At 52.8% G+C, this 25762-nt stretch overlaps 1 protein-coding gene across 5 annotated transcripts; it reads left to right on the forward strand.

Annotated features, from left to right (window-relative positions):
* The first annotated feature begins 193 nt into the window (after positions 1 to 193).
* Positions 194 to 12029, forward strand: KHSRP (KH-type splicing regulatory protein). 5 transcript variants are annotated; one of them, XM_069591348.1, is made up of 20 exons: positions 194 to 545; positions 2384 to 2480; positions 3054 to 3092; positions 3439 to 3478; positions 4334 to 4383; positions 4985 to 5056; positions 5786 to 5843; positions 6132 to 6306; positions 6488 to 6586; positions 6927 to 7025; positions 7146 to 7248; positions 7819 to 7919; positions 8014 to 8158; positions 8237 to 8397; positions 8485 to 8594; positions 9010 to 9098; positions 9181 to 9381; positions 9487 to 9564; positions 9643 to 9756; positions 11591 to 12029. In XM_069591348.1, the coding sequence occupies exons 1-20, from the start codon at positions 288 to 290 to the stop codon at positions 11644 to 11646; spliced, it is 2145 nt and encodes a 714-aa protein (XP_069447449.1). In that variant the 5' UTR covers positions 194 to 287; the 3' UTR covers positions 11647 to 12029. The 5 variants fall into 5 exon arrangements, with proteins under 5 accessions (XP_069447449.1, XP_069447447.1, XP_069447448.1 ...); XM_069591346.1 differs by lacking the exon at positions 11591 to 12029 and adding an exon at positions 10879 to 11214 and having other exon boundaries at positions 9472 to 9564; positions 9643 to 9803; XM_069591347.1 differs by lacking the exon at positions 11591 to 12029 and adding an exon at positions 10879 to 11214 and having other exon boundaries at positions 9643 to 9803.
* Positions 12030 to 25762: the final 13733 nt, after the last annotated feature.

The raw sequence follows: 25762 nt of genomic DNA on the forward strand, positions 1-25762 counted from the left end.
CCTCTCGCGGCACTCCGATTGGCCGCTCGCCTCCAGAGCCTGTGATTGGTGTCCCGGGAGGGGCGACCACCTCCCATTGGCCCGGCGGCGCCGTCCGTCAAGCCGGCGACCGGAGGGGGCGTCCCTCTCCGCCCCCCTTCCCCCCCCCCGCATCGTCTTCCCAGCCGCTGGCTTCCCAGAGTGCTCCGCGGCCGTGTGGAGCGAGGCCTTGTTCCCGCGTTGAGCCGCCGCTGCCGCCGCCTCCTCCTCAGCTTCAGCCTCCGCGTCAGGCCCGGCCCCGCCGCGCCATGTCGGACTACAGCACGGGAGGACCCCCGCCCGGGCCGCCGCCACCCGCCGGCGGGGGTGGGGGGTCCGGAGGAGCCGGGGGCGCCGGGGGAGGCCCGCCACCGGGCCCGCCGGGCGCGGGGGACCGGGGCGGCGGCGGTCCCGGCGGCGGTGGCCCGGGTGGAGGGTCGGCCGGTGGCCCCTCGCAGCCACCCGGCGGGGGCGGCCCGGGAATCCGCAAGGACGCCTTCGCAGACGCCGTGCAGCGGGCCCGCCAGGTGAGGAGGCCGCGGGCCCGAGGGGCGCGCGGGCGGGCGGGGGAGGGGGCGGGGTCACGTGCGCGCGCGCGGGGTCGCAAGGGGGGGGCCGGGGCCGCCACGGGGTCACGTGGGGCGGTAGGCGGGGGCCTGGGCCTCCCCAGAAGCCTGGAGTGGGGCACTCCCCCCGGGAGTGACCCCCTACAGGGGGGAAGGGTCGTCTGGGAGGGGTCACCCAAAAGCGGCCCCAGAGTGTGCAGGGTCCCCTGCAGCGCGGGGACTCACTTTGGGGTTCCCACCCTTTAGCACACTCTACTCGTAGAAGCAGGGGTTCCGCCTTCCCGGGAAGGTCTTTCTCTGCTCCCATCTCCCCATCAGGGCAAAGAGCCTTCTTTGCTCCCAACTTAGTCCCTTTTCTGCCTGGTCCCCAGGAAGGAGGGACTTTAGGGGATTAGAAAAGTTCTTCCTCTTGAACCTGGAAAGTAGAAAGGGGACCCTGTGGCTGCCAGGCGGTGGCCAAGCGTTTCGTTGAAATGGGGAGGGTAGGCCTAGGGACTGACTCTTTCTGATGCTTCAGGTCATTTGCAAGCACCCTATTTCTCTTTTGGGGAAAGAAGGGAAGGGTCCCACCGCTGTGTTCTGGGGCGTGATTACTACATGGAGGTTTCACATGCTGATGTGTGACCTCCCTGGCGCCCCACGGCCTGAGGGGAAGAGGCCCACAGAAAGCGAGGACTTTGCCGCCCTTTCAAAAGGAAACTGACCGGGCTCAGGCCATCTAGTGCTTTCTCAGTCAGAATTGCCCCCAAAGCCTCCAGCACAGGGAGGTCCCATTAGGGGAACGCCCTGATCCCCTCCCAGTGTGGTCTGTGGCTTTCACCCTAGGCATGCGATAGAGTTCTTAGGTGCAGTTGATATGATTGACCCCTCACTTCCCCACCTTCACTGGCTTAATTGAGAGGCAGCTAAAACAAGGGGAGGTGGTGCTCTCTGTTTGATTGGATAAGACCCCATCTGGGCATCCCAAGAGTTTAGGCTTCAAGTTTTTTTTTTAAGTTTTAGGTTAAAATATAGATCCTCAGCTCATGGTTTGTATCTCTTTGGAAAACTTGTAGTAATCCTACCAGCATACTCTGGTTTTAAATTTATTGGGTTGGGGTTTATTCAGTGTTTGTGTGTCCAAAATGTAACATGTGTTCGGAAAAGGGCCTTTTGTTTTGGTCTAGATGAGGGTTTCAGATGCCTTAAAGCAAACTTCCCTAAGATTTGTTCAACAAATGGAAAAATTTTGAGGGTGTGCTCTTGAGCATCCCAGAGGCCCAGGTGTTTGGGCAAGGAAGTGTCTGGAAGTTCTCCCTGGTAGAGGGCACCTGAACTTTTGCTCCTTTCATCCCTAGAACAAGTTAGTGTGGGTTACCCTATGGCCATGAACAGTTTAGGCACAAATTTGATAGAGAAAGGGAGCTGCTTTGAAATTCCTGGAACTCCTTGAAATGTCTTAACCAACAGTGAAAGTCGCCCAATCGTGTCCTACTCTTTGCGACCCCATGGGCTGTAGAGTCCATGAAATTGTTCAGGCCAGAATACTGGAGTGGGTAGCCATTCCCTTTTCCAGGGGATCTTCCCAACCCCGGAATCGAACCCAGGTCTCCCACATTGCAGGCAGATTCTTTACCAGCTGAGCCATCAGGGAAGCCTTAACCAACAGGCTCATCCCTAAATCCAGGGAATGCCACTCCCAGGCCAGACAGCAAGACCTGTTGGGGAATTCATGAACCAAAGAGGTGAAAGGTTGACCTGAGCACCACAGAGGCTGGCTTTGGGTGGTAATTCTTCTCTGCTCGCAACTTCACTTCTAGATCGCAGCCAAGATTGGAGGCGACGCAGCTACCACAGTGAATAACAGCACTCCTGATTTTGGTTTTGGGGGCCAAAAGAGGCAGTTAGAAGATGGAGGTAACTACCTGCCTTGCTGGAAGGGCTGGGGGCAGAGAGTGAAGTGCCTTTGTTGGAATGTGGTTCTAAGTGGGGGGAGCCCGCTGCCATTTGGTGTTTTAAAACCTCAGCAATTCCAGCTTTGTTCGTTCTTTTTGTCTGGGCTGCCGTCCTGAAGTATCAGGTGGCTGAGAGGAGGGCAGATTGATTGTGACCAGGTCCAGGTCGTAAGTTTTCAAGATTGTTCCTTCTCTTCTGCTAAGCTAGTCTTTTCTTAAGGCCCCATGTCAGTGCAGTGTGGCTGACCTGGAGGCACGCAGCCTAAACTATCACTCACTGATCAGCCTAACTTCCCCAAGGCTGATTTGGATCTAAGCTGGAAGGACTGGGGTCACCATCATTTTCCCCGTTATAAAGGGCTCTTTATCCTTGAGTACTGGTGGTAAGATGAGGTCTCTTATTCTCCTGTCTTGCATCTGATGTTGAGAGTGGGGGGCAGGAGGCTTGTTTGCCAGGACATGTGGCACCAGCATCAGATTTGAGGCAGCTGTGGGTGGGTAGGCACTGCATCTGACATCCTCTTTTTTTTCACAGACCAACCAGAGAGCAAGAAGCTGGCTTCCCAGGGAGACTGTAAGTCCACTGGGTGACACTGGCAGAGGCTGCTTCAGGATCTTAAGAGATTTTAGCAGGAAGTACTCTCCAGAGGGGAGCTGGAAGTACTGAGCAGACAGCACCTCTCCTTTATGGAGGCGCTTGGTGTCCCTCCAGGGCCTGTGAGACCCCAGAGCCTGGATTGTGAAGCAGCCACCTCTGAGCATGGCTGTTGTGAGGTGGCCCTGTTGTGCTCACTCAGGGAGGCTCAGAGGCACTGGGATGTAGCTTTTGGTCCCTTGCATGGCAGGTGTGCCCAGGGTGTGGTGTTTGGGGTCCCAGAGAGGAGCTGGGCCAATCTGTCCTTTGTGTTTTCTCTTTTCAGCCATGAGTTCTCAACTCGGACCCATTCATCCTCCCCCCAGGTAAGCGGTGGGTTGGAGAGCAAGTCGTTTCCTCGTTGTCTCTGGCCTTTCTTGCTAACTGGAGGGAGGGCTTTGTCTTACTTTCTGGTCAACCAAGGAGAAGACTGAAAGGCAGAAGGAGCTTCGTTTGTCCTTCCTGCTTGCTGTCTGTGGGGCCATAGGGAGCGTAGGGCTGTGGCTGTTAGCTGTAATGGGGAAGGGGTTCTCTGTGCACCTTTGTTCCCTTTGTTGGATGGGGATTCTCAGAAGCCCTGCCATCCTTCCTCCTGGAAAAGCCTGGGGACTGGCCCTGACCTCTCACCTGCTTCTGCGGATTCTTGTTCCCTGAGAGCTGGGGTGGGGGTGTGTTCCTTGCCTACCTTTTTACCCTAGAGCATTCTTTCTGAAGGACCATGTTCTTTTTTTTTTTTTACTATTAGCTAAAATTTTGGGAAATGCAGTAAAAACCACTCACTAGAAGAATGAAGTGAAAAAGATAGAAAACTGATCTTTTAAGTTAGAATCTATAGGTATTGGATGACACTGTCAGATTGCTGTGAAAGTGTCCCAGGTTCTCACTCTTGCCCTGAGTCGGTGGGCAGCACTGGTCCAGTGGGTCATGCTACCCCAGGCTAAGCCTCTTGTGGCCCAGAGTGGGAAACGGGGCCCCCGAGAGGTTGGGTGGTCTGCTGTGGGGTGAGGGAGCCCCCATGCACTTGTCAGACTCTGCTTAGGCCTGTGGGGGCTTGGTCCCCATGTTGCAGGAGGCAGGGCTTCTGGGTTTTGAGGGTGTTTTTTTCCAGGAAGCCCTCTGGCTCTTCCATCCTCTCTGCTTCTTCCTGACTTGAGGCTGACTCTCATTGTTTCTCTTTGTAGGACTTCAATGACAGAGGAATACCGGGTCCCAGACGGCATGGTGGGACTAAGTGAGTGTGAACTGCTGTGATCCCGTGGTGCCCATTAACCCCTGCCCCGTGTCCTCCAGGGCAGTCTCTCAGGAGGGTGCCTGCCAACCCTGAGACCTGTGGTCTGAAGGAGCCAGTGATTGTTTTTTCCCCTCATTACATATGGTGGAGATACATATTTATATATGTAGTTTCTTTTGTGGTTGGAAATCCCAAAGATGAGTCTGTTCATACTTTTTTTTCCTTCTGATGCCTTCTCCTCTCCCTGTCCCTCTGACCCAGGCCCAGGCTTTAGGGCAGGTGCAGAAAAGGGTGAGTGGAATGGGGAGTGATTGCCTGGGCAGCCCGCCCGCCCACCCCCCCCCCCCCCCCCCCCCGCCACCAGCTCAGAGATCTGGTGAGGGGCACCAGAAGGGGCTGAGCAGAATCAGAGAGGCCACAGGAGAACTGAAGGAACCTGATGTGTTGTGCAATTTTTGTTTGTTTTTCATTTTTGTTATTTTTTTCTTTTATTTTGAAGGAGCTGTTTTGTGCTTACTCTCTCATCCATTCTCTGGGCAGGGGGGCTCTCAGCGCCAGCCTCCCCCATCCATCTCTGCTCTTCTTCTTTTTTTCCACCCAGTCATAGGCAGAGGAGGTGAACAGATTAACAAAATCCAGCAGGACTCAGGCTGCAAAGTCCAGATCTCTCCAGGTAGGAGCGCTAGAGCTGGGTGGGGATGGGTGGCTGTGCTGGGGCTCTTGGCGCTTTCTCTCATGATCCCGAAAGCTGCGATTGGATGGAGGTGAAGCGGGCTGGTGTTACTGAGCATGTTCTGTGTGCTGCCTTTGCACAGCGCCTCAAGGTGTAGCTGCAAATCTTGTCTCCCTCTGCTTTCCATGAGCGGGGAAGGCTAGAATCCACTATAGGGAGCTGCACCCCACATCCCACTCTGACTGTGTTGCCACCTGAGCTACAACACCTTGTGGGAAAGTGTGAGGCAGGGGAGTTCCTTAGGAAGGACCAGCTTGAGGTCAGGCCTTTGCTTGAATCCAGTCCCGCCTGCACCTTGGCAGGTACCTGATTTGCAGGGGTTTCTGAGTGCTCGCCCTGCCTGACACGCAGTACATTGACTGGAAGGTACTCACGTGGGTGGTGATGGAAGGGGCCCATTTGAATCTTTTGGAATCTGCTTCTCCTTCCATATTATCATCACTAAAATGTTTGCCTCCTTTGCTAGACGTCAAGCTTCCTCATCTTGGCCGTGCATAAAGCACCCTCAAGTGTTTGGGGAGGTAAATTGATTTGTCAGGGTGCTGTACAGTGGCAGAAGTAGCTGTCAATTGTTCCTGGAAATCTCATCTCCATGGAAGGTCCTTCTGGTTGTCTGCCCAAGACATTGACTGAAAAAAGTGCTGATCCTCTCTCCGCTCCTCTCTCCAGACAGCGGTGGCCTACCTGAACGCAGCGTGTCATTGACAGGAGCCCCGGAGTCTGTGCAGTAAGTCTCTTGCTGGGCCTCTTATGACAAAGTGGGTGGGCGAAGCCCTCTGGATCCCTTTGAAGTTTAGGGTGACTCCCACATCATGTTCCTCATGCCCTGCCTGCACTGGGGGGCTGCCTGACATAGTGAGCCTCCTGAGATCTGGGGAACCTGGCCCAGAATAGCCCCAGCCCTGGGGATGGTCCCTCTGTCAGACCCAGAGAGGGGGTTGGAACCCCCTTTCCTGGGAGCAGGGCTGAGCCTCCAGGCAAGCATTCAGAGAGCGCCTGTGTTTTCCCTTTCCAGGAAAGCAAAGATGATGCTGGATGACATTGTCTCCCGGGGCCGTGGGGGCCCCCCAGGCCAGTTCCACGACAACGCCAATGGGGGCCAGAACGGCACAGTGCAGGAGATCATGATCCCCGCTGGCAAGGCTGGCCTGGTCATTGGCAAAGGCGGGGAGACCATCAAGCAGCTGCAGGTGAGGGTGCAGGCTCCTCCCGTCCCAGGACAGCCTCCTTCCCGTGGCTGTGCCTGTGCACGCCACTGCCCCCCGCCACCGAGCCAGAGCCCTTCGTCCTTTTGGACCAGGTGTGACCCGCCTCCCCATGCCCCAGGAAGTCCTTGGAGAGTTCAGCACTAACGCCACTCTGGTTGTACAGGAACGGGCTGGAGTGAAGATGATTTTAATCCAGGATGGCTCCCAGAACACGAATGTGGACAAACCGCTGCGGATCATCGGAGACCCTTACAAAGTGCAGGTGGGTGCCCCAGGGCTGAGGGGGTGGTTCTGGGGAGCAGAGAGAGGGCAGCGGGTAGGCTGGAGATTTGGATGCAAGTGGAGAGATTTTCTAGAGCACAGTCTCTGAGGTCAGTCCTGGACTCATTCTCTGTTGAGCTCACTCCCAGCCGTCTGTATATGAGCAGGTGGCCTCAACTGGCCTCAGTCCAGAAAGCCGGGGTGCTCACCATGTCCGCCTCTTAGGGCAGTGGGTAAAGATCCTGGCAGCCTTGTGTTGGTCCTTAGTTCTGGCCTGTGACCCTGGGGCATGCAGTGGGGCAGCAGTGTTCGTGCAAGCACCACACTTTGTATGTTCACAGCAAGCCTGCGAAATGGTGATGGACATTCTGCGGGAGCGTGACCAGGGTGGCTTTGGAGACCGGAACGAGTATGGGTCCCGGATCGGCGGGGGCATCGATGTGAGTGCGGGCCTCTTGGGTGGATGGAGTGGCAGGGGTGGCGGCTGGCTTGTGGTCAGTGGGGCGACTGCAGACAGTGACAAAGCCCAGCTGATCCTCCTTTTTCCCGCCCGCCCTCAGGTGCCAGTACCCAGGCATTCTGTGGGTGTGGTCATCGGCCGGAGTGGGGAGATGATCAAGAAGATCCAGAATGACGCTGGTGTTCGGATACAGTTTAAACAAGGTCAGGGGCTAGCTGGGATCTGCTGAGACTCACTCTTGGGGTCCAAGGCAGGCAGCTTGGCAATGGAGTTAGTGTCTGTGGTGCCTCATTACTCCTAGACCAACGGGACATGCCTTGTCCCCACTCGGGAGCAGCCCCGTAAGAAGGTGAATGACAGGCAGGCTTCCCAAGTTGAGGAGTGTGTGTTCCTGTCCTGTCAAGCCATCTCTCCCTCTCCCCTCTCAAGGGCTCTCCTGACAGGCCACCTGGGCCCCTGGGTGAGGTTAGCTCTTGAGGCCCTAGCTGTGGGCTTCTGCCCGGTCCCAGTGGTTTTTGGGGAGGACAGACTCCCCCGTGCTTTTTGAGAGATTTGTTGTCAGTTCTTGGTTCTGCCAAGTGCGTCTGCTAGTTCTGGGGGCACCAAGTGCAGGAGGGATCCTCATCTGCTCCTGAACACGTGAAAGGCAGCCAGCGGCACTTTGACATGTTCCAGACATGGCTTGGGCCAGCGACCGCCATGAAGAGGCAACATTGGGGGTTCGGAATAGTGCGTCTCTTGTAACTGTTTTTTGTTCTCCTTTGCTGGCTCAGACGATGGGACGGGTCCTGAGAAGATAGCACACATCATGGGACCCCCAGACCGGTGTGAGCACGCCGCGCGGATTATCAACGACCTCCTCCAGAGCCTCAGGGTGGGTGTTGTCAGGTGTGCTGAGTGGGTGGGCTCGGGTGGGAGGGCAGGCTGGCTGTCTGCATTAACTGTCCCATCTCTTCCCTGCCCTGCAGAGCGGTCCCCCAGGTCCTCCAGGGGGTCCTGGCATGCCCCCAGGAGGCCGAGGTCGAGGCAGGGGCCAAGGCAACTGGGGCCCTCCAGGCGGGGAGATGACCTTCTCCATCCCCACCCACAAGTGCGGGCTGGTCATCGGCCGAGGTGAGTGGCTCCTCCACAGGCCCCACCCGTCCCCCCGCTTTCCTCCTGCCCTCGGCTCACTGCCCATGGCTTCTGCAGGTGGTGAGAATGTGAAAGCCATAAACCAGCAGACAGGCGCCTTTGTAGAGATATCTCGGCAGCTGCCACCCAACGGAGACCCCAACTTCAAGCTGTTCATCATCCGGGGCTCGCCCCAGCAGATCGACCATGCCAAACAGCTCATTGAAGAGAAGATCGAGGTGGGCTCAGCTCAAGGGGGGTTCTGGGTACCTGGGCCCAGCTCCTCCTCCTCTTCCACTGATCTCGTCCACTTTTCATTCCTCCAGGGTCCCCTCTGCCCAGTCGGACCAGGCCCCGGGGGACCAGGCCCTGCCGGCCCCATGGGGCCCTTCAACCCTGGGCCCTTCAATCAGGGCCCACCGGGGGCTCCCCCTCAGTGAGTATTCCTGCGGGCTCCTGGGATGTGGGGGTCACAGTGTTGACAAGGAGGCCGGCAGGCCCTATGTCCGTGTTCCTCACCTCCGAGAAGGCCATTCCACCTTGCAGAGGTGCCAAACAACTCTGGCCAACCCTTGTTTTAGAGACAACATTTTTAAAAGATGCTGTGGGTGTTGCTCTAGGTCTCCGCTCCACGTGTAGATCCTGTAATCCTGTGTGGTGTGGTGGGGGATTGTCACAGCCTTGAGTCCACGTGGCCTATATCCCTTGCATCAGTTGTCTAACGCCTTTACCTGGGCCAGGAATCTGCATTTCCACGTAAGGGGTGCTCTGGGCCCCCTTCCAGGCTATGGCCGTCCTCTGCAAGGACCCTGGGGTAACCTGGCTCATGTGTCCCTTGTTTTCACCCTCAGTGCTGGAGGCCCCCCTCCTCACCAGTACCCACCCCAGGGCTGGGGCAACACCTACCCTCAGTGGCAGCCGCCTGCTCCTCATGACCCAAGTGAGTATAATGATCTGAGCAGGGCTGAGGGGAGGGGCCGGTTTCCTGGCCAATGCTTAGCCTGCACACCCTCTGCCTACAGATAAAGCCGCAGCCGCCGCAGCTGACCCCAACGCCGCCTGGGCCGCATACTACTCACACTACTACCAGCAGCCCCCAGGCCCCGTGCCCGGCCCGGCACCAGCCCCCGCGGCCCCACCCACCCAGGGTGAGCCCCCTCAGCCTCCACCTGCTGGTCAGTCGGACTACACTAAGGCTTGGGAAGAGTATTACAAAAAGATCGGTGAGTGCGTGAGCCACCACAGGAGCTCCGGTCAACCAGGGAGGGGTGGGCGAGTGGGTGGCCACATCCCCGCCTGTCCTCTGACCTCAGGGCCTGCTCCCACAGGCCAGCAGCCCCAGCAGCCTGGAGCCCCCCCGCAGCAGGACTACACGAAGGCCTGGGAAGAGTACTACAAGAAGCAGGGTGAGCTGGCAGGCCACAGGGGTGGGACCAGGTGTGCCGGCCTCCTGGTCTGCTCACCCACCCTCTGCTCCCCCACAGCTCAAGTGGCCACCGGAGGGGGTCCAGGAGCACCCCCAGGTTCCCAGCCAGACTACAGTGCTGCCTGGGCTGAATATTACAGACAGCAAGCCGCTTACTACGGACAGACTCCAGGTCCCGGCGGCCCCCAGCCTCCGCCCACACAGCAGGGACAGCAGCAGGCAAGTGGGAATTGCCACCCTCCTCCTCCTCCTTTCTCCTTCCAACCCCCGGCCACCGTCCATCCTGCCTTAGTGGGTAGCGCCGGAAACCCCTTCCCCTGCGGGGTGTGTCCTTGATGCCTGCAGCGGGGGCCGTGTGGCCAGAGGTCTCCGGGAGCCCCCACGAGCTGGGGGAAGTGTGCGCTGGGTCCAGAGGTTAAAGAAGAGGCCTCTCCGCCGGCCTGCTTGTTCCTGTGTAACGCTGTCGTGATGCTGGGGGAGAGCGCGCAGCAGATAAAAGGAGGAACTGTTGAACTGGTGGGTAGTCCTGGGGGTGGGGGGTAGGCCATCCGCTCAGCCGGAGGTCGCCGTCCCGGCTGCTGACTCGCTCACTCACAATCTGGCCACTTGGGAAGAAAACGGATATTTTTGCCCCTCTCTGCATTACTCTCATGGTTTTTGTTCTTTTGATTCTTTTATTTTTAAACCCACGATCTCTCCCCGCGTGTCCAAGTGACTGTGTGTGCTGCCAGCTGCCCCGTGGGGCCCGGCCACAGCTCTCGGGGCCGGGGGCGGCGCCAAGGGGCCCGGCCGCAGGGCCCGCCCGCCACGCCCAGGCTCGGCCTCTGCTCTCGCGCCTGCGCCCGCCTCGTGTCCCAGTCTTGTCTGTGAAGTGGGCATGACGATCGCTGCCACCTTCCAACCTACCTCACAGGGGTGTTGTGGGGACACCGTGATCTCTGGTTGTCATGTCGTGATGCGCCGGGAGCTGCCCGCCCGCCTGCCTTCTGAAGACACAGGGCACCCCTCCCCCGCCTCCCCCTCCCCAGCCCTCAGTGCTTCTCTCTCGCTCTCGCTCTCTCTGTGCGGCCCCTGCTTCTTCCTGTCACTCTCCTCCATCTCAGAGCCAGTCTGACTGAAGCCAGTCCTAGAGCACTGACTAGACAGCTACAAACACATCCTTCCAGCCTGCGCTTGCCACAGGCTCGGGAGAGGGGCTTCCTGGCCCCCTCCTTGCCACTTTCCCCCAGTCTCCTGCGCCCTGTCCCCCTCCCCGCCCCGTAGTGACCAATTCCTATCTCTTCCCTCTCCGCAGGCTCAATGAATCGAATGAATGTGAACTTCTTCATCTGTGAAAATCTTTTATTATTTTTTTTCCATTTTGTTCTGTTTGGGGGCTTTTTTTCGTTTGTTTTTTTCCGTTTGTTTGTCGAGAGAGCGATGGCTGCCAAGGGGGGGTGCCAGGGGAGCCCTCCCTGTGAGTGGCTTGGGGGTCGTGGCACGGGCAGTGCCAGGCTCTCGCTCTCTTGCTCATTCTGTGTGTCTCATATGCTTTTTTTCTTTCAAAATTGGGATCCTTCATCTTGAGCCAGCCAGAGAAGATAGCGAGAACTAAATCTCTGCAAAAAAAAAAAAAGTTAAAAACTAAAAAGCAAAACAAAACTTATAAAATTATATATATATATATATAAAAATCTCTATCGTCCCCCACCCTGCCCCAGCCTTCCTGAAACTGCCTCTTTCAGGAGAAAGCAATTCATTCACTCCCTGCGACCACCCTTGGCCCTTTTCATGTTTTTAAAATAAACTTTTAAAAAAGGAAACAAAGTCACTCTTGCTATTTCTTTTTAGTTAGAGCTGGAACATTCCTTGGACCAGGTATTGATGTTTAGGAAAGCCCATCCTCCACCCTGTGCCAGGCAGCCCCTCCCTCAGCCTGTCTGCTCCTCCTCTGCTCCTCTTCCACCCAGCTCCGCTCCCCCTCACCCGCTGCGCTGCCCCTCCTGCCCCCTGCCCCCTGCCCCCAGGACTGGTCTGTTGTGTTTCATTTGTTCAAGAGGACATGGAAACTGAAAACAATTGAGAACAAAACAAAAAATTGTATGGCAGTTTTTACTTTTTATCGCTCGTTTTTAACTTCACAAATAAATGGTAACAAAACCTCCCCAAGTCTGCCGGGTGCCGTCTCTCTCTCTCTGTCTCTCTCTCTCTCTCCCCCCGCCCCCCCCCCATAGAGTTTTGAAGCAGATGTTTGTTCTTTATAGATGTTGTAAAAGCCTGATAATGGTGATTGGAAATTATAAGCTTTGTGTTGTATTGGGTTTTTTCCTTTATTTTTTTTATTTTAAAAAAAGAACAATTCTAAGAGATGATAGTTTTCTGCAGGCGCATTGTGCTTTCCTAACTCTCACCACCCCTACCCCCCCCCCCCATTTTTTGGTTAAATAAAGTGCTTTTTGTCTAAAACTGCGTGCCGGCCGCAGTTGTGTTTCTAGAGGAAACAAGTTGAAGAGGAATAAGGCTTGGCCAATGAGAGATGGATGGGGGCCCCAAAAAACTTTGCCTAAAGTCTGGTCTTGAAGGAAGGGAGAAGCAGGCAGAGCCCCAGCAGTGCAGTCCCCCACTCCTTCATCCCCAGCATTTGTCCCACTGAGAACTTGGGGAGCAGGGCACTCAGGACGGTCCCTGGGGACAGGTGTTCCCATGGATACGGCCTGCCACTGCTGGAGCAAACCCACACCAAGCTTTGTGTGATCTGGTCCTTGCTGTGGCCTGTTTGGCTGGCGAGCCCTGAGGTGGAAACCTGGCCTGTCCCAGGGAAGGACATCTGTCCCAGGGGTTGGCAGCCTCAGGATGAGGACGGGAGATGAGAGAGCGGTTGTGGAGGACTCCTTGAGCTGTCTGGCCCAGGGTCATCTAGAGGCGTACTTTGATGGGAGAGTTCTGGGAGGTATGGTCGAATTCCAGCAGGGGAAATCAGGTGTCATGGTGTGGGGCTATTCGCGGCCCTCTTGACCTCCCACGCGAGGCTCCTTAGGGACCTACCCCTGTGGGAGTGGCCCCAGTCAGACATTTGTGGGCCCAGGAAAGGGAGAAGGCTGTCACCCTGGGGTTACAGCCTCAGTTTAGATTGGAACCCAAGGCTCCCCTCACCAGCATCTCACCTCAGGCAGTGCACCTGCTCTGACCTCGGGTGAGGGGGATGTCAGGGCCCCTGGCCCTCTCCCGACTCGCTGCAGGCTTTCAATGACAGCAGCACTTGGCAAAAATGTTTTCCGGAACTTTGGCCAAGATGTAGACAAGGGGTAGCAGAGGGGGTCAGTTCAGAGTAGAGTGAGGTCATGGCCTCCACACCTCTTCTCCCACACACCACCAGGGAAGAACAGGTTCCCCTTCCAGTTGCTAGGGCAGGGCTGGTCGGTGCAGCCCCAGGGCCACACGGATGAGGGGAGGGGGAACTGGGTTAGAAAGGCCATGCGTTACCGCTGGGCACTCAGTCGGCTGCACAGACTGCACGGGGGCGCTGTCCCCTGGGACAACCCACGGGATGGGGATTGTGCCAGGCTGGCTCACTGCCTTCCCACCCCACCCATGGTGCTCCAGGCTCCTTCCTCTCACTTTGGATTTTACCTTTGGTTGTGGGAGGGGACCAGGAATGACGCCAAAGTTCTCTTACCTCCATAGCAGCGTATAGGAACTGCATGGGTCACTTCAAGAGTTAAGAGATTCCCTACTTTGGGGGACATCCCTGATGATCCAGTGGTTAAGAAACCAGCTTCCAATGCAGGGGACACAGTTTCGATCCCTGGTCTGGGAACTAAGATCTCACAAACCATAATGCAACTAAGCCCGCACGCCACAACTACCGAGTCCGCTCTCAGCCTGAGCTCTGCAACAAGAGAAGTCCACGTGCCACAAGTAGAGAAAGCCTGTGTACCGTAGCGAAGACCCAGCACAGCCAAAAATCCAAACGGAAACAGAGATTCCTGCTTTCTACACCTTGAGGACCCATGGCTGCATCGGAGCTGAGCTGTGCTTGACCGCTTGCCGTGATCCTAAATCTTGTAACATCCCACAGAGAAGAAAATGGCAGCCCACTCCAGAATTCTTGCCTAGAGAACCCCATGGACAGAGGAGCCTGGTGGGCTACAGTCTATGGGGTTGCAAAGAGCTGGACATGAATGAGCAACTAAACTGCCTCCACCATGTTCTAAAACATACTTAATGTTGTGGTTTTGGAGCCATTCTGTTCAGACCTGCAGCAGCATCTCGTAATCCACACAGCTGCACCCATTCTGCCTAATGGAAGAGACTGAACCCCCACCCCCACCCCCCCAGTGTATGTGCTCGGGGAAACCCAGGCAGGCCCAGAGTCGTCTGGGACCCAGGTAACAGTGTAACCCCTGCTCTGTTTCAGCTGGACTTGGTCCCCTAGTGGGGCCTGGGATTGGGATGGGGGGATGGTACTTAGGCTGGGAGCAGGTTCTTCGGGTAGAAGGTCAGGACAGGTTCATATAGGGTGTAGTATGTCTCCAGGTGCTGGCTGAAGGCTGCCTCACAGTCATCTGCTCAGCGTTCCACTTGGCCCTGGCTTAGGGCTCTCTGCATCGTCGTCACCATCGAACGATGACGACGTTGACGTTGGGGGCCCAGCCCACCTGGGCATCCCTGAAAGGGGGCTGGGTGAGGAAGAGGCTGAGTGAGGTGGCCTCCTGTACCCACCCCTGCCCCAAGATCAAGGATCAAGGGTGGTGCTGCCCCAGTAAAAAACCAGGCCCCCTGGGTCTGTTTTACTCTTGTCTTTCCAAGTTTTTCTTCTATGTGTTTGTGTTTTGGACAGGTAGGACGTTGGCAGAGCTCATAAGCCAAACAAGACCAGTGGGAAAGGGTGAAGAGTCTCCTTGCTGCCCCCAAGCACCCAGTTTCACCCTCCCTGGACGCAATCAAGTTAATCTGTTTCTTGTGTCTCCTGGAACTCTTTGGGCATATACCAAGCAAATTTGGTTCTGATGTTATTTTCCCTGCTTTTTCATATACATGAAAAAGCTTTTTCATATAAAGACACTGATTTGCTCTTGATTTTATTCACTTAGTAAGCTGGAGATGGTTGTGTATTTGACACACAAGAAAGGTACTGATTACTTAATCACTAGATGTTATTCTGTTCTATTGTTGCTTCATTTAGTCACTCAGTTGTGTCGAACTCTTTGGCGACCCCATGGACTGTAGCCCGGTCTGTTCATGGGATTCTCCAGGCAAGAATACTGGAATGAGTTGCCATTTCCTCCTCCAAGGGGTCTTCCCCACCCAGGGATGGAACCTGAGTCTCCTGCATTGCAGGCGGATTCTTTTAACTCCAAGCTGCCAGGGAAGCCCATTCTGTTGTATGGATGTGTGTCACAATTTACTTAACTGGTTCCTCGCTGATGGGTATTTGGATTGAAATATTCCTTTTAAAGGGCTTCCCTGGTGGCTCAGATGGTTAACAATCCACCTGCAATGCAGGAGAACTGGGTTCCATCCCTGGGTCATGAAGATCTCCTGGGGAAGGGAATGGCAACCCACTCCAGTATTCTTGCCTAGAGAACCCTATGGACAGAGAGAGGAGCCTGTTGGGCTATAGTCTATAGGGTTGCAAAGAGTCGGACATGACTGAGCAACTAAGCACACACACATGTTCCCTTTAAGACGGATTTGAGCAGTTTTACATTGCTTTCCTCTCACGCAACCACTTGACTGGGGAAAATACAAGAGTTGTCCCCTCCTAACTCCAGGGAGACCTCCCAGGATCTCCAAGGCCACCCAGCTTCATTCATTGTAACGGAAATGCCCATTTCGAATCACTAAGAGGGACTTCCCTGATGGTATAATGGAGAAGAACCTGCCTGCCAGTGCAGGGGACATGGGTTCAATCTCTGGTCCAATCCCTGAACCCCACCTCCTAGTTCTTCCAGAATTTCCTTTCGAAATAGAACCTGTCAGCACATTAAAAAACAAAATAACAACAAAAAAAAACCACAGCCCAGTGGGATTCATTCTAGGAAAGCAAGGACGATTCAGTACAATTTATTGTGTTACTATCTTAACTAAAGAAAAAGTCATCTGAGAATCCTTTTAAACAGAGAAATAGCAATTTAATTGACAAAATTCACACATTCCTGATTTAATTTAAAGAAAAGGAATTGATAAACATCCTAAGCCAGCATCTTATTTAATGGAAACTTTCATTCTGAGTAAAGTTGGGAATAAGATAAAACTGCCCACTCTTGGGACTTCCCTGGTGGTCTGGTGGCTAGGACTCCACCCTCCCAATGCAGGGGGGACCAGGTTCGATCCCTGGGCAGGGAACGACATCCCACAGGTCACAACTAAGAGTTTGTATGCTGTAGCCAGGCACAGCCAAATAAATGTATAAAGTCACAGTAAGGAACACCCTGGCGGTTGAGTGGTTAGGGCTCGGTGCTTTCACTGTCAGGGCCCCAGTTGCATCACTGGTCAGAGAACTAAGATCCTACAGGTTGGGCATCACAGCCAAAAAAAAACAAATGCACAATAAAGTAAAAAAATAATTGACAAACAGTGCGGGGGAGAGGCGGCGGGGAGGAATTTTGCAACCTATATTACAAACAGCTAATATATAAAGAGTTCCCAGAATTCAAGAAGAAAAACAGACCAACAGTCCTCTAGGATGGGAAAACATGAGCAAAAGATATAGACTGTACTGAAGAAGAAAAGAAACTGGCCCAAAACTTTAGAAAAGATGCCCAGCTTCATTCATCGTAAGAGAAATGCCCATTTAAAACCACTAAGAGGGACTTCCCTGATGGTACAGTGGATAAGAACCTGCCTGCCAATGCAGGGGACATGGGTTCAATCCCTAGTCCAAGAAGATCCCACATGTCTCAGAGCAGCTAAGCCCATGCGCCACAACTATTGAGCCACAACTATTGTGCATTCCAGAGCCCCTTGAGCACAGTCTTAGCCACTGGACCAGTGGGGAAGTCTGAGGAAGACTTCTTGACACTGATATAAAATCTCAGAGTATACTGTAAAGTTAAACGAAAAATGAAGCCTGGTGTATATGGAATGCTAGTTTTTATAAGGAGGGACACACACACACACACCTATATTATATTTGCAAAAACAAACAGCAGAAAGGACAGTCCAAAACTTCATGAAAATGGTTGCCTCTAGGGAGGGGAGGGCATAGTTGGGGGCAGGGGTGACTCTACTTTTTTATGTGACTTTGAAATCATTAAGTATGCTGCATATGCAAAATTTTAATTTAAAAAAGCAATCCCTGGATGCTGAAAGCCAGGCTGAAATGAATGAACCCTGTGTCAATGTCATGCTGCAAATGCAGGGAGAAAATAATTATCGCTAGGGACCCAGTGTTTTTGTGGTCCGTCCACAGGGAGAGCTATTATAAGGAAAACCAGAAAGTGTTAGTTGCTCAGTTGTGTCTGACTATTGTGACTCTAGGGACTGCATACTGGAGTGGGTTTGCATTGCCTTCTCTAGGGAATCTTTTTGACCCAGGGATTGAACCCCAGTCTCTTGCATTGGCAGGCAGATTCTTTACCATCTGAGCCACCAAGGAAGCCCAAGGAAAGCCATAGCTGCAAGGAAGTCTTAAACTTTCTATGGTAGTTTGATTCTCAGTAGTTAACATTGGTATGCTACTTATTTGGAAACTATTTTGCATCTAATTTAATAATGCAAATGAGAATATCAGTGGTTTTAGGAAGCAGACTTTTTAGGGAAAAGAGAAACGTAAAACACTGTGATGTTAAGTGTGAGCTGGAAACAACAGTATGAACTTGTGATATATATATATATACATATATATATATATATATTTTTTTTTTTTTTTTTTCCTATCAAAAGTATGTGTTTCCTGGCCCTGTCTGCTGGAGAGGCCTGGAAACGATGAGCACCTGTAGCAATAATGCCCCTGGGCCCCAGATGGAACACCACTGCCCAGGGGCCTCCAGGAGAAATGGCTGATTCCAGGGCTGGGCCAGAGATGGGAAAGGTGGAGGGTGGGAAGTCTTGCACAGAAAGAAAGCGAGAAGATGAGTGTGAACTGGAGCTGTGTCCTGGAGGACACTGCAGCGTGAGGGAACTCCTAGGCCCCGAATGAGACACACTGAATCACAAAAAAGAAGACCGACTACGGCCATCATCAGAAAGTCCACAGACAGAAAATGCCGGAGAGGCTGGAGAGAAAAGGGAACCTCCTACACTGTCGTTGGGAGTGTGAATGGGTGCAGGCTACTATGGAGAACGGTAGGTAGGTCCTCAAAAACCTAGAAACAGAGCTACTGTAAGACCCAGCAATCCCATTCCTGGGCACGTATCTGGAGAAAAGCATGATTCAAAGATACATACACCCCTGTGTTCACAGCAGCCCTATTCACAATAACCAAGACATGGATATTTAGGAAGCAACCTAAATATCCATCTATAAATGAATGGACAAAGAAGATATGGTCCATATACACAATGGAATATTACTCAGTCATAAAAAATGAAAGAAATAGTGACTTCCCTAGTGGTCCATGGCTAAGACTCTGCACACCCAATGCAGGGGACCCGGGTTAGATCCCTGGCTAGGGAACTAAAATCACACATACCATGCAGTGTGGCCAAAAAATAAAAATTGGAAAAAGAATGAAATCATGCCACTTGCAGTGACATAGAAGGACCTAGAGATAATCATATAAGTGAAGTAAGTCAAAGACAAATGTCATATGGTATCAGTCATACGTGAAACCTAGTTTTCAAAATGGCACAAACGAACATATTTACAAAACAGAAGCAGACTTACAAATATTGAAAACAAACTTATGGTTTCCAAAGGGGACATGTGGGGAGGAGGGGAAGGATAAATCGGGAGCTTGGGATGAACGTATACACAGTATTGTATACAAGACAGATAAGCAACAAGGACCTACAGTACAGCAAAGAGAACTCTACTCAATATTCTCTAATAATCTATGTATGTCAGAAAAGAATCTGGAAAAGAATGAGTATATATACAAGCGAATCATGTTTCTGTATACCTGAAACCAACACAATATTGTAAATCAATTAGACGCCAATAAATTTAAATAAAAGAAGACTTACTTTAAATACTTTAAATTCACTTATTTTACTGAGATGGTCCGGAGAAGGCACTGGCAACCCACTCCAGTACTGTTGCCTGGAGAATCCCACGGGCAGGCTGCAGTCCATGGGGTCACTAAGAGTCGGACACGACTGAGCGACTTCACTTTCGCATTTCACTTTCATGCATTGGAGAAGGACATGGCAACCCACTCCAGTGTTCTTGCCTGGAGAATCCCAGGGACAGGGGAGCCTGGTGGGCTGCCGTCTATGGGGTTGCACAGAGTCAGACACTGAAACGACTTAGCAGCAGCAGCAACTAAGATGGTAAGGATGCAAGAGAACAAAACACAGGAAGACAAAATAATGAACCTCACTGTCGCCACTGGAGGCAGCTAGGACACCCTCAACCCCTCAGTCTGAACATGGGCTCTTGGAAGGGAGAAGATGAGCTTGTGTCCCACCTGTCTGGCAGGAACCAATATATTTCAAACAGTCCTCACTGAAGAAAGACATTCCTTCTTTAAGGGAAGAATGTCAGCTAATTGATGTGGGGGAAACAAATGTAAGTTACACATTTCACATCGATTTGGAATATGAAGTTACTGATTCCGATCAGCAATGAATGAATCTGTAAGAGAAGGGGCCGGTGGGGGTGTGTTACAGCAGCCCCTGATTGACCCTCTATCTTAAATTTGTGAGGGCTGTCACAGCAAGTACCACAGTTGGATGACTCCAGCCACAGAAATTCCATTTCTTAGAGACTTCCCTGGTGGTCCAGTGGTTGAGAATCTGTTTGTCAAGGCAAGGGACGAGGGGTTCGATCGCTGGTCCGGGAATTCAGATCCACGTGCTGCGGAACAGTTGAGCCTGTTCACCGCCAAGACTGAGCCTGTTCTCTAGAGCCTGGGAGACTCAACTACTGAAGCCCGCATGCTTCAGTTGCTAGAGGCGCCGCAACGAGAAGCCTGCGCACCACAACTAGAGAAAAACACACTCACAGTAACCAAGATCCAGAGCAGCCAAAAATATTTTTTTAAAAAAAGAAATTCCACTTCACAGTCCTGGAGACTAGAAATCTGAGACTGAGGTGCTGGCAGGATGGAGTCCTTCGGAAGCCTCTCTCCTTGGCTTGTTTTCTCCCTGTGTCCTCAGTGGCCATTCTGTGCCTGTGTAAATCTCCTCTTTTTAAAAGGACACTGGTCATATTGAGTCAGGACCGAGACAAAGCAACCGATCACAGTGGGCCAACCTTACTTCAATCCCGATTAAGACAAGACATGAAAAGAAAAAGATTTTGAAGTGTTCACAGGAATTTCCCTAATGATTGGTTATTTCACAACAGGGAGGATATTAAGGTGTAATAATGGAAGCATGATACAATTTTACAAAGGCTTTCACTTTTTAGGAAATATGTACTAAAATATTCATGGATTAAAAAGAAAAGAACAGGAACTTGCCTAGTGGTCCAGTGACTAAAACTCCACTCTCAGTGCAGGAGGCCTGGGTTGGGGAACTAGATCTCACATGCTTCAACTAAGAGTTCTGTAGCCACAACAAAAAATCCCGCCTCCTGCAAGGAAGATTGAAGATCCCACGTGCTGCCACTAAGACCCAGCACAGCAAAAAAAAAAAAAAAAAAAATTTTTTTTTTTTTTCAAGAATGAAGGATGTCCCCCAGCTTCCCTAGTGGCTCAGACAGTAAAGAATCTGCCTGCCAATGCAGGGGGCATGAGTTCCATCCCTGAGCAGGGAGATCTCAAACGCAGAGGAGCAATGAATCCTGGGAGCTGCAGCTACTGAAGCCCTAGAACCTGAGATCTGAAACAATAAAAGTGAGTACCGCAACAAAGAGTAGCCCCCACTGTCTGCAGCTGGAGAAAAAGCCCGCTTGCCACGACGAAGACCTAGCACTGCCATAAATGAATAAATGCATTTCAAAAAACGTTCATTGACTGACTTGAGTCCACGTGTCACTGCCTGTGCTATTATTGAAGACTTTGAATTCTATCCACTTCCCTTTTCTACCTTTTTTTTTTTTTTGAAAAAAAAAAAAAAAGAAAGGTAATGGTAGCAGTTTGGGAAATGGAAAGCGGATGTCACTTGCCATGGAGGCAACTGTGAAAACAAATACAAGCCAGATGAAGGGTCCGGCAGGACCTCTCCACCATCTCGGCAGCTTCCTGTGAGGCTATACTTAGGAAAAAGTTTGAAAACACATGTCATTATTATAAAACCTACTTCTGGAACTTCCCTAGTGGTCCAGTGGTTAAGACTCCATGCTTCTAATGGAGAGGGCATGGGTTCGATCCCTGGTTAGGGAACTAAGATTCCCACATGCCTCAAGGCCAAAAAATGAACAATAAAACATTCTTTTGTGAACTTCCCCAAATCATTGGTCTTACAGTATAGGTGATCCTTAGGGAGAAACATGAGGCTCCATAACTGGGCCTTCTGTCCCTGGGCATCTTGGGGAGACTGTTCATGGATCTCCTGTACAACCTGACCTGATGCAGACAGTCAGGGCTACTGGTGTCTGGTCTGGTCTGGCCCACTGGCCCTCAAGCCTAGTGCTTCCTGGGGGCTTCCTGTGTGCTCATTCAACAGACGCTGCTTGGGGACTTCTCTGGTGGTCCAATGGTTAAGACTCTGCATTCCCACCTCCAGGGGGCACAGGTTCAATCCCTTGTGGGGGAACTAAGATCCCACATGCTACAGAATGTGGCCAAAAAAGTAAAAAACAACAAAAGCAACAACCACAACAACAAACAGTGGCTTCTTGCCATGAGCCAGGCCAAGTTCTAGACAAACGGCTAAGGACCCCTCAGTTCCCCAGAGCGTGTGTTCTCAGGATGGGGGCAGACGTGACTGCAGTCAACTCAGAAACAGACGTGACAGTTTCCCTGCATCAGCCTCACTAGCAGTGAGGAGATGCTGGTGGTATTTCTGTGCACAGACAAGGAAACAGGCTAGGAGTGTTGACCCAGAGTGGACACGTGGAGACAGCAGCTGAGTGTGACCTCAGCCCTGGTCTCAAAGGCTCCAAGGCCAGCACGTGAACCAGGCCAGCCCACTGCCACCCACAGAGTAGGGGCCAACCTCAGAGAATGTTCCCTGCTTGGGCCTCAGTTTTCCTGTCTGTAAAATAGGGATTCTGGTCTTCTAGGAATGCCAAGGCAGTGTCTAGCTCTGGCTTCCTGTGAATTTCAGCACCTTTGTCCCCCCAACAGCACACAGAAAGCAGGAAGAATAAAGGGAAGAATTCCTGGGCATCATGTTCTTGTGGAGCTTCAGCCTCAAGCCAGACTCACTGCTCCAACTCACACCAGCCAGAGTGGCCTGAAACAGGTTCAAAAGCCTGGTAGGATCAGGGCTGGAGGTCTAAGCTGGGTGGCCTTTTAACGCAGACCCTAGATAGACCCTAAGGCAGGGGTCAGATGGCTCACAGAGATCAAAATTCTCGGTAAGGAAAACGCACTCTTGGGACTTCCCTGGTGGTCCAGCGGCTAAGCCTCAGCACTCCCTATGCAGGGGACCTAGGTTCCATCCCTGGTCAGGGAACTAGATCCCACATGCCACACCTCAGAGTTCTACATGCCACAACTAAAGATCCTGAATACCACAACCAAGGCCTGGTGCAGCCAAAATAAATAAATATGTTTTTTAAAAAAAAAAAAGAAAGCCCACTCTTGGAAATTCCCCGGTGGCCCAGTGGTTAGGACTCCAAGCTTTCACTGCTGAGGACACAGGTTCAGTCTCTGGTCAGGGAGCTAAGACCCTGTTTATTTTCATTTTCTCACTTCTTAGAGCCACACGGGTACCAGAGAAAAGCACGTGTGCTGTGCTTCTTAGCATGAAGCCACCACATGAGCAGGATCCTAAACGGGCCTCCGTAAAGAAGAGGGAGCTGGTAGGTGTAGGGGGCTGGCAGGGAACAGAGGGAGCACATCCCGTCCACGTGTTAAAACCGGAGCCCTGGTCCTGCCTTGGCTGCCTGAATGGTGTGACCCAGGCTAGCTCCCTGATCCCTCTGTGAAAAAGCAGGGTGCATGGAACGTTCCGGAAGATCAGAGTTCATCTGTGCAGAGTGTGGAGAACAGTGCTGGGCTGGTGAAAAGCTTCGGAGGACTTCAGGCTGCAGTTGCCATGGGGACCAGCAGGCTCCCGTGTTGCCAAGTCAGGCGTTTTTTTCAGGAGGAGCCGGGAGTTTTCATGTGGCATCTCTGGATTTTTGAAGGTTGGCCACGAATTTTAAAAAAATGTGTGAAACAGTGAATAGTCCAAACTGAACATGTCAGTGGATCACGTGGGACCCGAGGCCCTGGGGGTTTTGCAGCCTCTGTCCTGATGCTTTTCAACCACCTGTGGAGACCATCCAGCTGGCGTGAGTGACTGGGCGTCTACCCTAAGCCAGGTGCTGGCTAGAGTCATTCATTAGCTCGGCCTTTGCCCTTCAAGCTCCCAGGCCTGGAGAGGGACCCACTATTTGCCTTTTACCTTCATCACAACGATCCGGACAAAACTGCTTCAGTAGAGGTGCATACAGAGGGCAGGATGGGGGGGCGGGGGGTGGGGGCCAGCCCCCTGCGACCTTTGTCTGATTCCTTCCCCACGCCTGGCACCTGAATGCGTTTCTACCGCATTCAGCAAGCCCAGCAAGTCCCAGGAAAGCCTGGAGGCCCCTAGCCTGCCACAGTTTCTCTTTTCCTGCCTGGTGTGCTGCAGTCCCTGGGGTCGCAAAGAGTGGGATATGACTTAGAGACTGATCAACAACCTCTCCGTAATGTCATTCTGTTTTCTGTTCTTCACTGCACTTATCGCTACCAGAAATTCTGTTGTATTTTGCATGGAAGATACTGCTGGTCCCTGTCCCATGTGTCTGGTGAAGTCCAGAGGACTTAGCTTGTCCTCAAGAACTATTTTGGGCACAGGAGTTTGAATAAATGGATAAGTGGGGAGCTACAGTCCATCTTTACGACCCAGAGGTGATGCTAAGCCCACCTGCCACTCAGTGGGCAAACAGCTTGTCTACCAGTTGCCAGGGACTATGTGGAAAGTGCAAGTGTCAGTCACTCAGTCGTGTCTGACTCTGCCATCCCATGGACTGTAGCCTGTCAGGTTCCTCTGTCCATGGAATTCTCCAGGCAAACATACTGGAGTGGGTAGCCATTCCCTTCTCCAGAGGAATCTTCCTGCCCCAGGGATTGAACCCAGGTCTCCTGCAGGCAGATTCTTTACTGTCTGAGCCACCAGGAAAAGGATTGACTGTGTAGGAAGATGTTAAAATGACTTTGTCCTCACCCTTGAAGAGCTCACCTGGGGGTCTAGAGACTTCCAACCACCTCCCTACCATCCCCTAATTAACACAAAACTCCATTTCCCTGTCATCAGCTCCTCTAGCCTGGCATCTCCATCCAAGGTGTGGATGAGGCCTGGTTTCATACCCTCTTGGGTCACTCACAAAACACTCAAACTCCTTGGCCTGCCTCAGCTCCTGGGGGAAGCTGTCAACGAGGAAGCCCTGGCTCTCTGGGCAGGACAGCATGTGGATGCTGATCACATCAAGGATGACTCCCTGGGGAGGGAAGGGGCGGCTGCATTCAGTGCCTGGGGGCCCCTCACTTACGAGGTCACCTAGGCAAGTTCTGGTGAATTCGGGGGAACATTTGGTGGGTGCCCTGGATCCTGAGTCAGCTCTGATGAGCTGGGGTCTTTGGGGGCACTTTTGAGACTGGGGCTCAGCTACCGTCTGCTGGGGTGGGGAGCGTCTGCCCCACGCCAGGCTTGTTGGGCTCCTTTGCTCATGACTATCATGAGGAACTGGGATGACCTCCATCTTATTGTGAGGAACTGGGGGCAGAAGGGGCCACTGACAACATGCCCAAGGTCACAAAGTGAATAAATACTAGCTAAGTTTACTGAGAGCTTCCCAGGTGGCTCAGCAGTAAAGAATCCCAGTGCCAATGTAGGAAATGTAGGTTTGATCCCTGGGTTATGAAGATCCCCTGGAGGAGGAAATGGCAACCCACTCTGGTGGGTTGCCTGGTAAATCCCAAGGACAGAGGAGCCTGAAAGGATAAAATCCATGGGGTCTTAAAGAGTCTGACACAACTTAATGACAAACAATAAACAAAGTTCACTAAGTGCGTTTTAAGGGCCAGGCACTCTGCCAAGCCCTTTATAGGAACGAAGTCATTCACCCCACACCCCAGCCTTCTGCTGAGGGTCCAGCTCCTCTCCCATTTTACAGTTGAGGACACAGAGGCTCAGTTGACAAAGCAGCAGCCAGTGTCCCCTGCCCTCAAGAGGCCCCTCGGCTCCTACATCCTCCTGGGAAGCCCCTCCCAATGGGCCCCCCCATCCCTCTGCTGCCGTGCCTGGGAGCTCTCACTGTTGGCACCAGGATCCCCTGCAGCATGAGGTCATGGATCTTCTGGCCCCACCGGGTGCCCCGTTGGGCCTCCTGCTGCAGCAGCTGGTCCAGCCCCATGTGGCAGAAGCCATACTTGGTTGCCATGTATTTGCACTGTGTCCCTTTTCACAGCCTGGACCGGCCATCACAAAGACGATTAGGGGGACTTGAGGATGTCTGCGTGCCTGAGGAAGAGGGACAGGGGAAAGGGGTTGGTGCCTGTAGGGGTCAGTTGGTGCTGAGGGGATTGTGTCCACAGTTACAATGGGTTACTCTGGACACATGTCTGCTGGCAGATCTATTTCTGCCCTAGGGTGGTATCTGGGGTGGGGGGGGTGTCCACACCCAGTGATATATCCAGGCATGGCACCCATTAATACTGCTATAGGTCATGTGGGTGAGGTGTGAACCCAAGCAGGTCAGGCCCTTTGTGTGCAGCCTCTCCTCGAAGAATCACCCCTTTTTACAGTTGAGGAAACTGAGGCTCTGAGACGGACAGGGACTTGTCCACCCCTCCAGTCTCATCCCATACCACCCTCCCCTTTTTTTACTGTTTCAGCCCAGTGGCCTCCTTTCAGACCCTTGTACTCATCACCTCCCTGTTGCTCCTCCCCGACCCCCACCCCTGCTGGAAGTCCATACTGCAGTCCCTTCAGGTTGCAGCTCACCCTTCAGCTAA

The sequence above is a fragment of the Ovis canadensis genome, chromosome 5 (genome assembly GCF_042477335.2).
Source record: "Ovis canadensis isolate MfBH-ARS-UI-01 breed Bighorn chromosome 5, ARS-UI_OviCan_v2, whole genome shotgun sequence".
In the NCBI taxonomy this organism is placed as follows: Eukaryota; Metazoa; Chordata; class Mammalia; order Artiodactyla; family Bovidae; genus Ovis; species Ovis canadensis.

Bases quoted from the DNA above. Each gene is read 5' to 3' on its own strand.
- KHSRP (XM_069591344.1), top strand. From the start codon at position 288: ATGTCGGACTACAGCACGGGAGGACCCCCGCCCGGGCCGCCGCCACCC. The intron at 546-2,383 runs GTGAGGAGGCCG...CTTCACTTCTAG, and splicing joins CCGTGCAGCGGGCCCGCCAG to ATCGCAGCCAAGATTGGAGG. The intron at 5,844-6,131 runs GTAAGTCTCTTG...TTCCCTTTCCAG, and splicing joins GGAGCCCCGGAGTCTGTGCA to GAAAGCAAAGATGATGCTGG.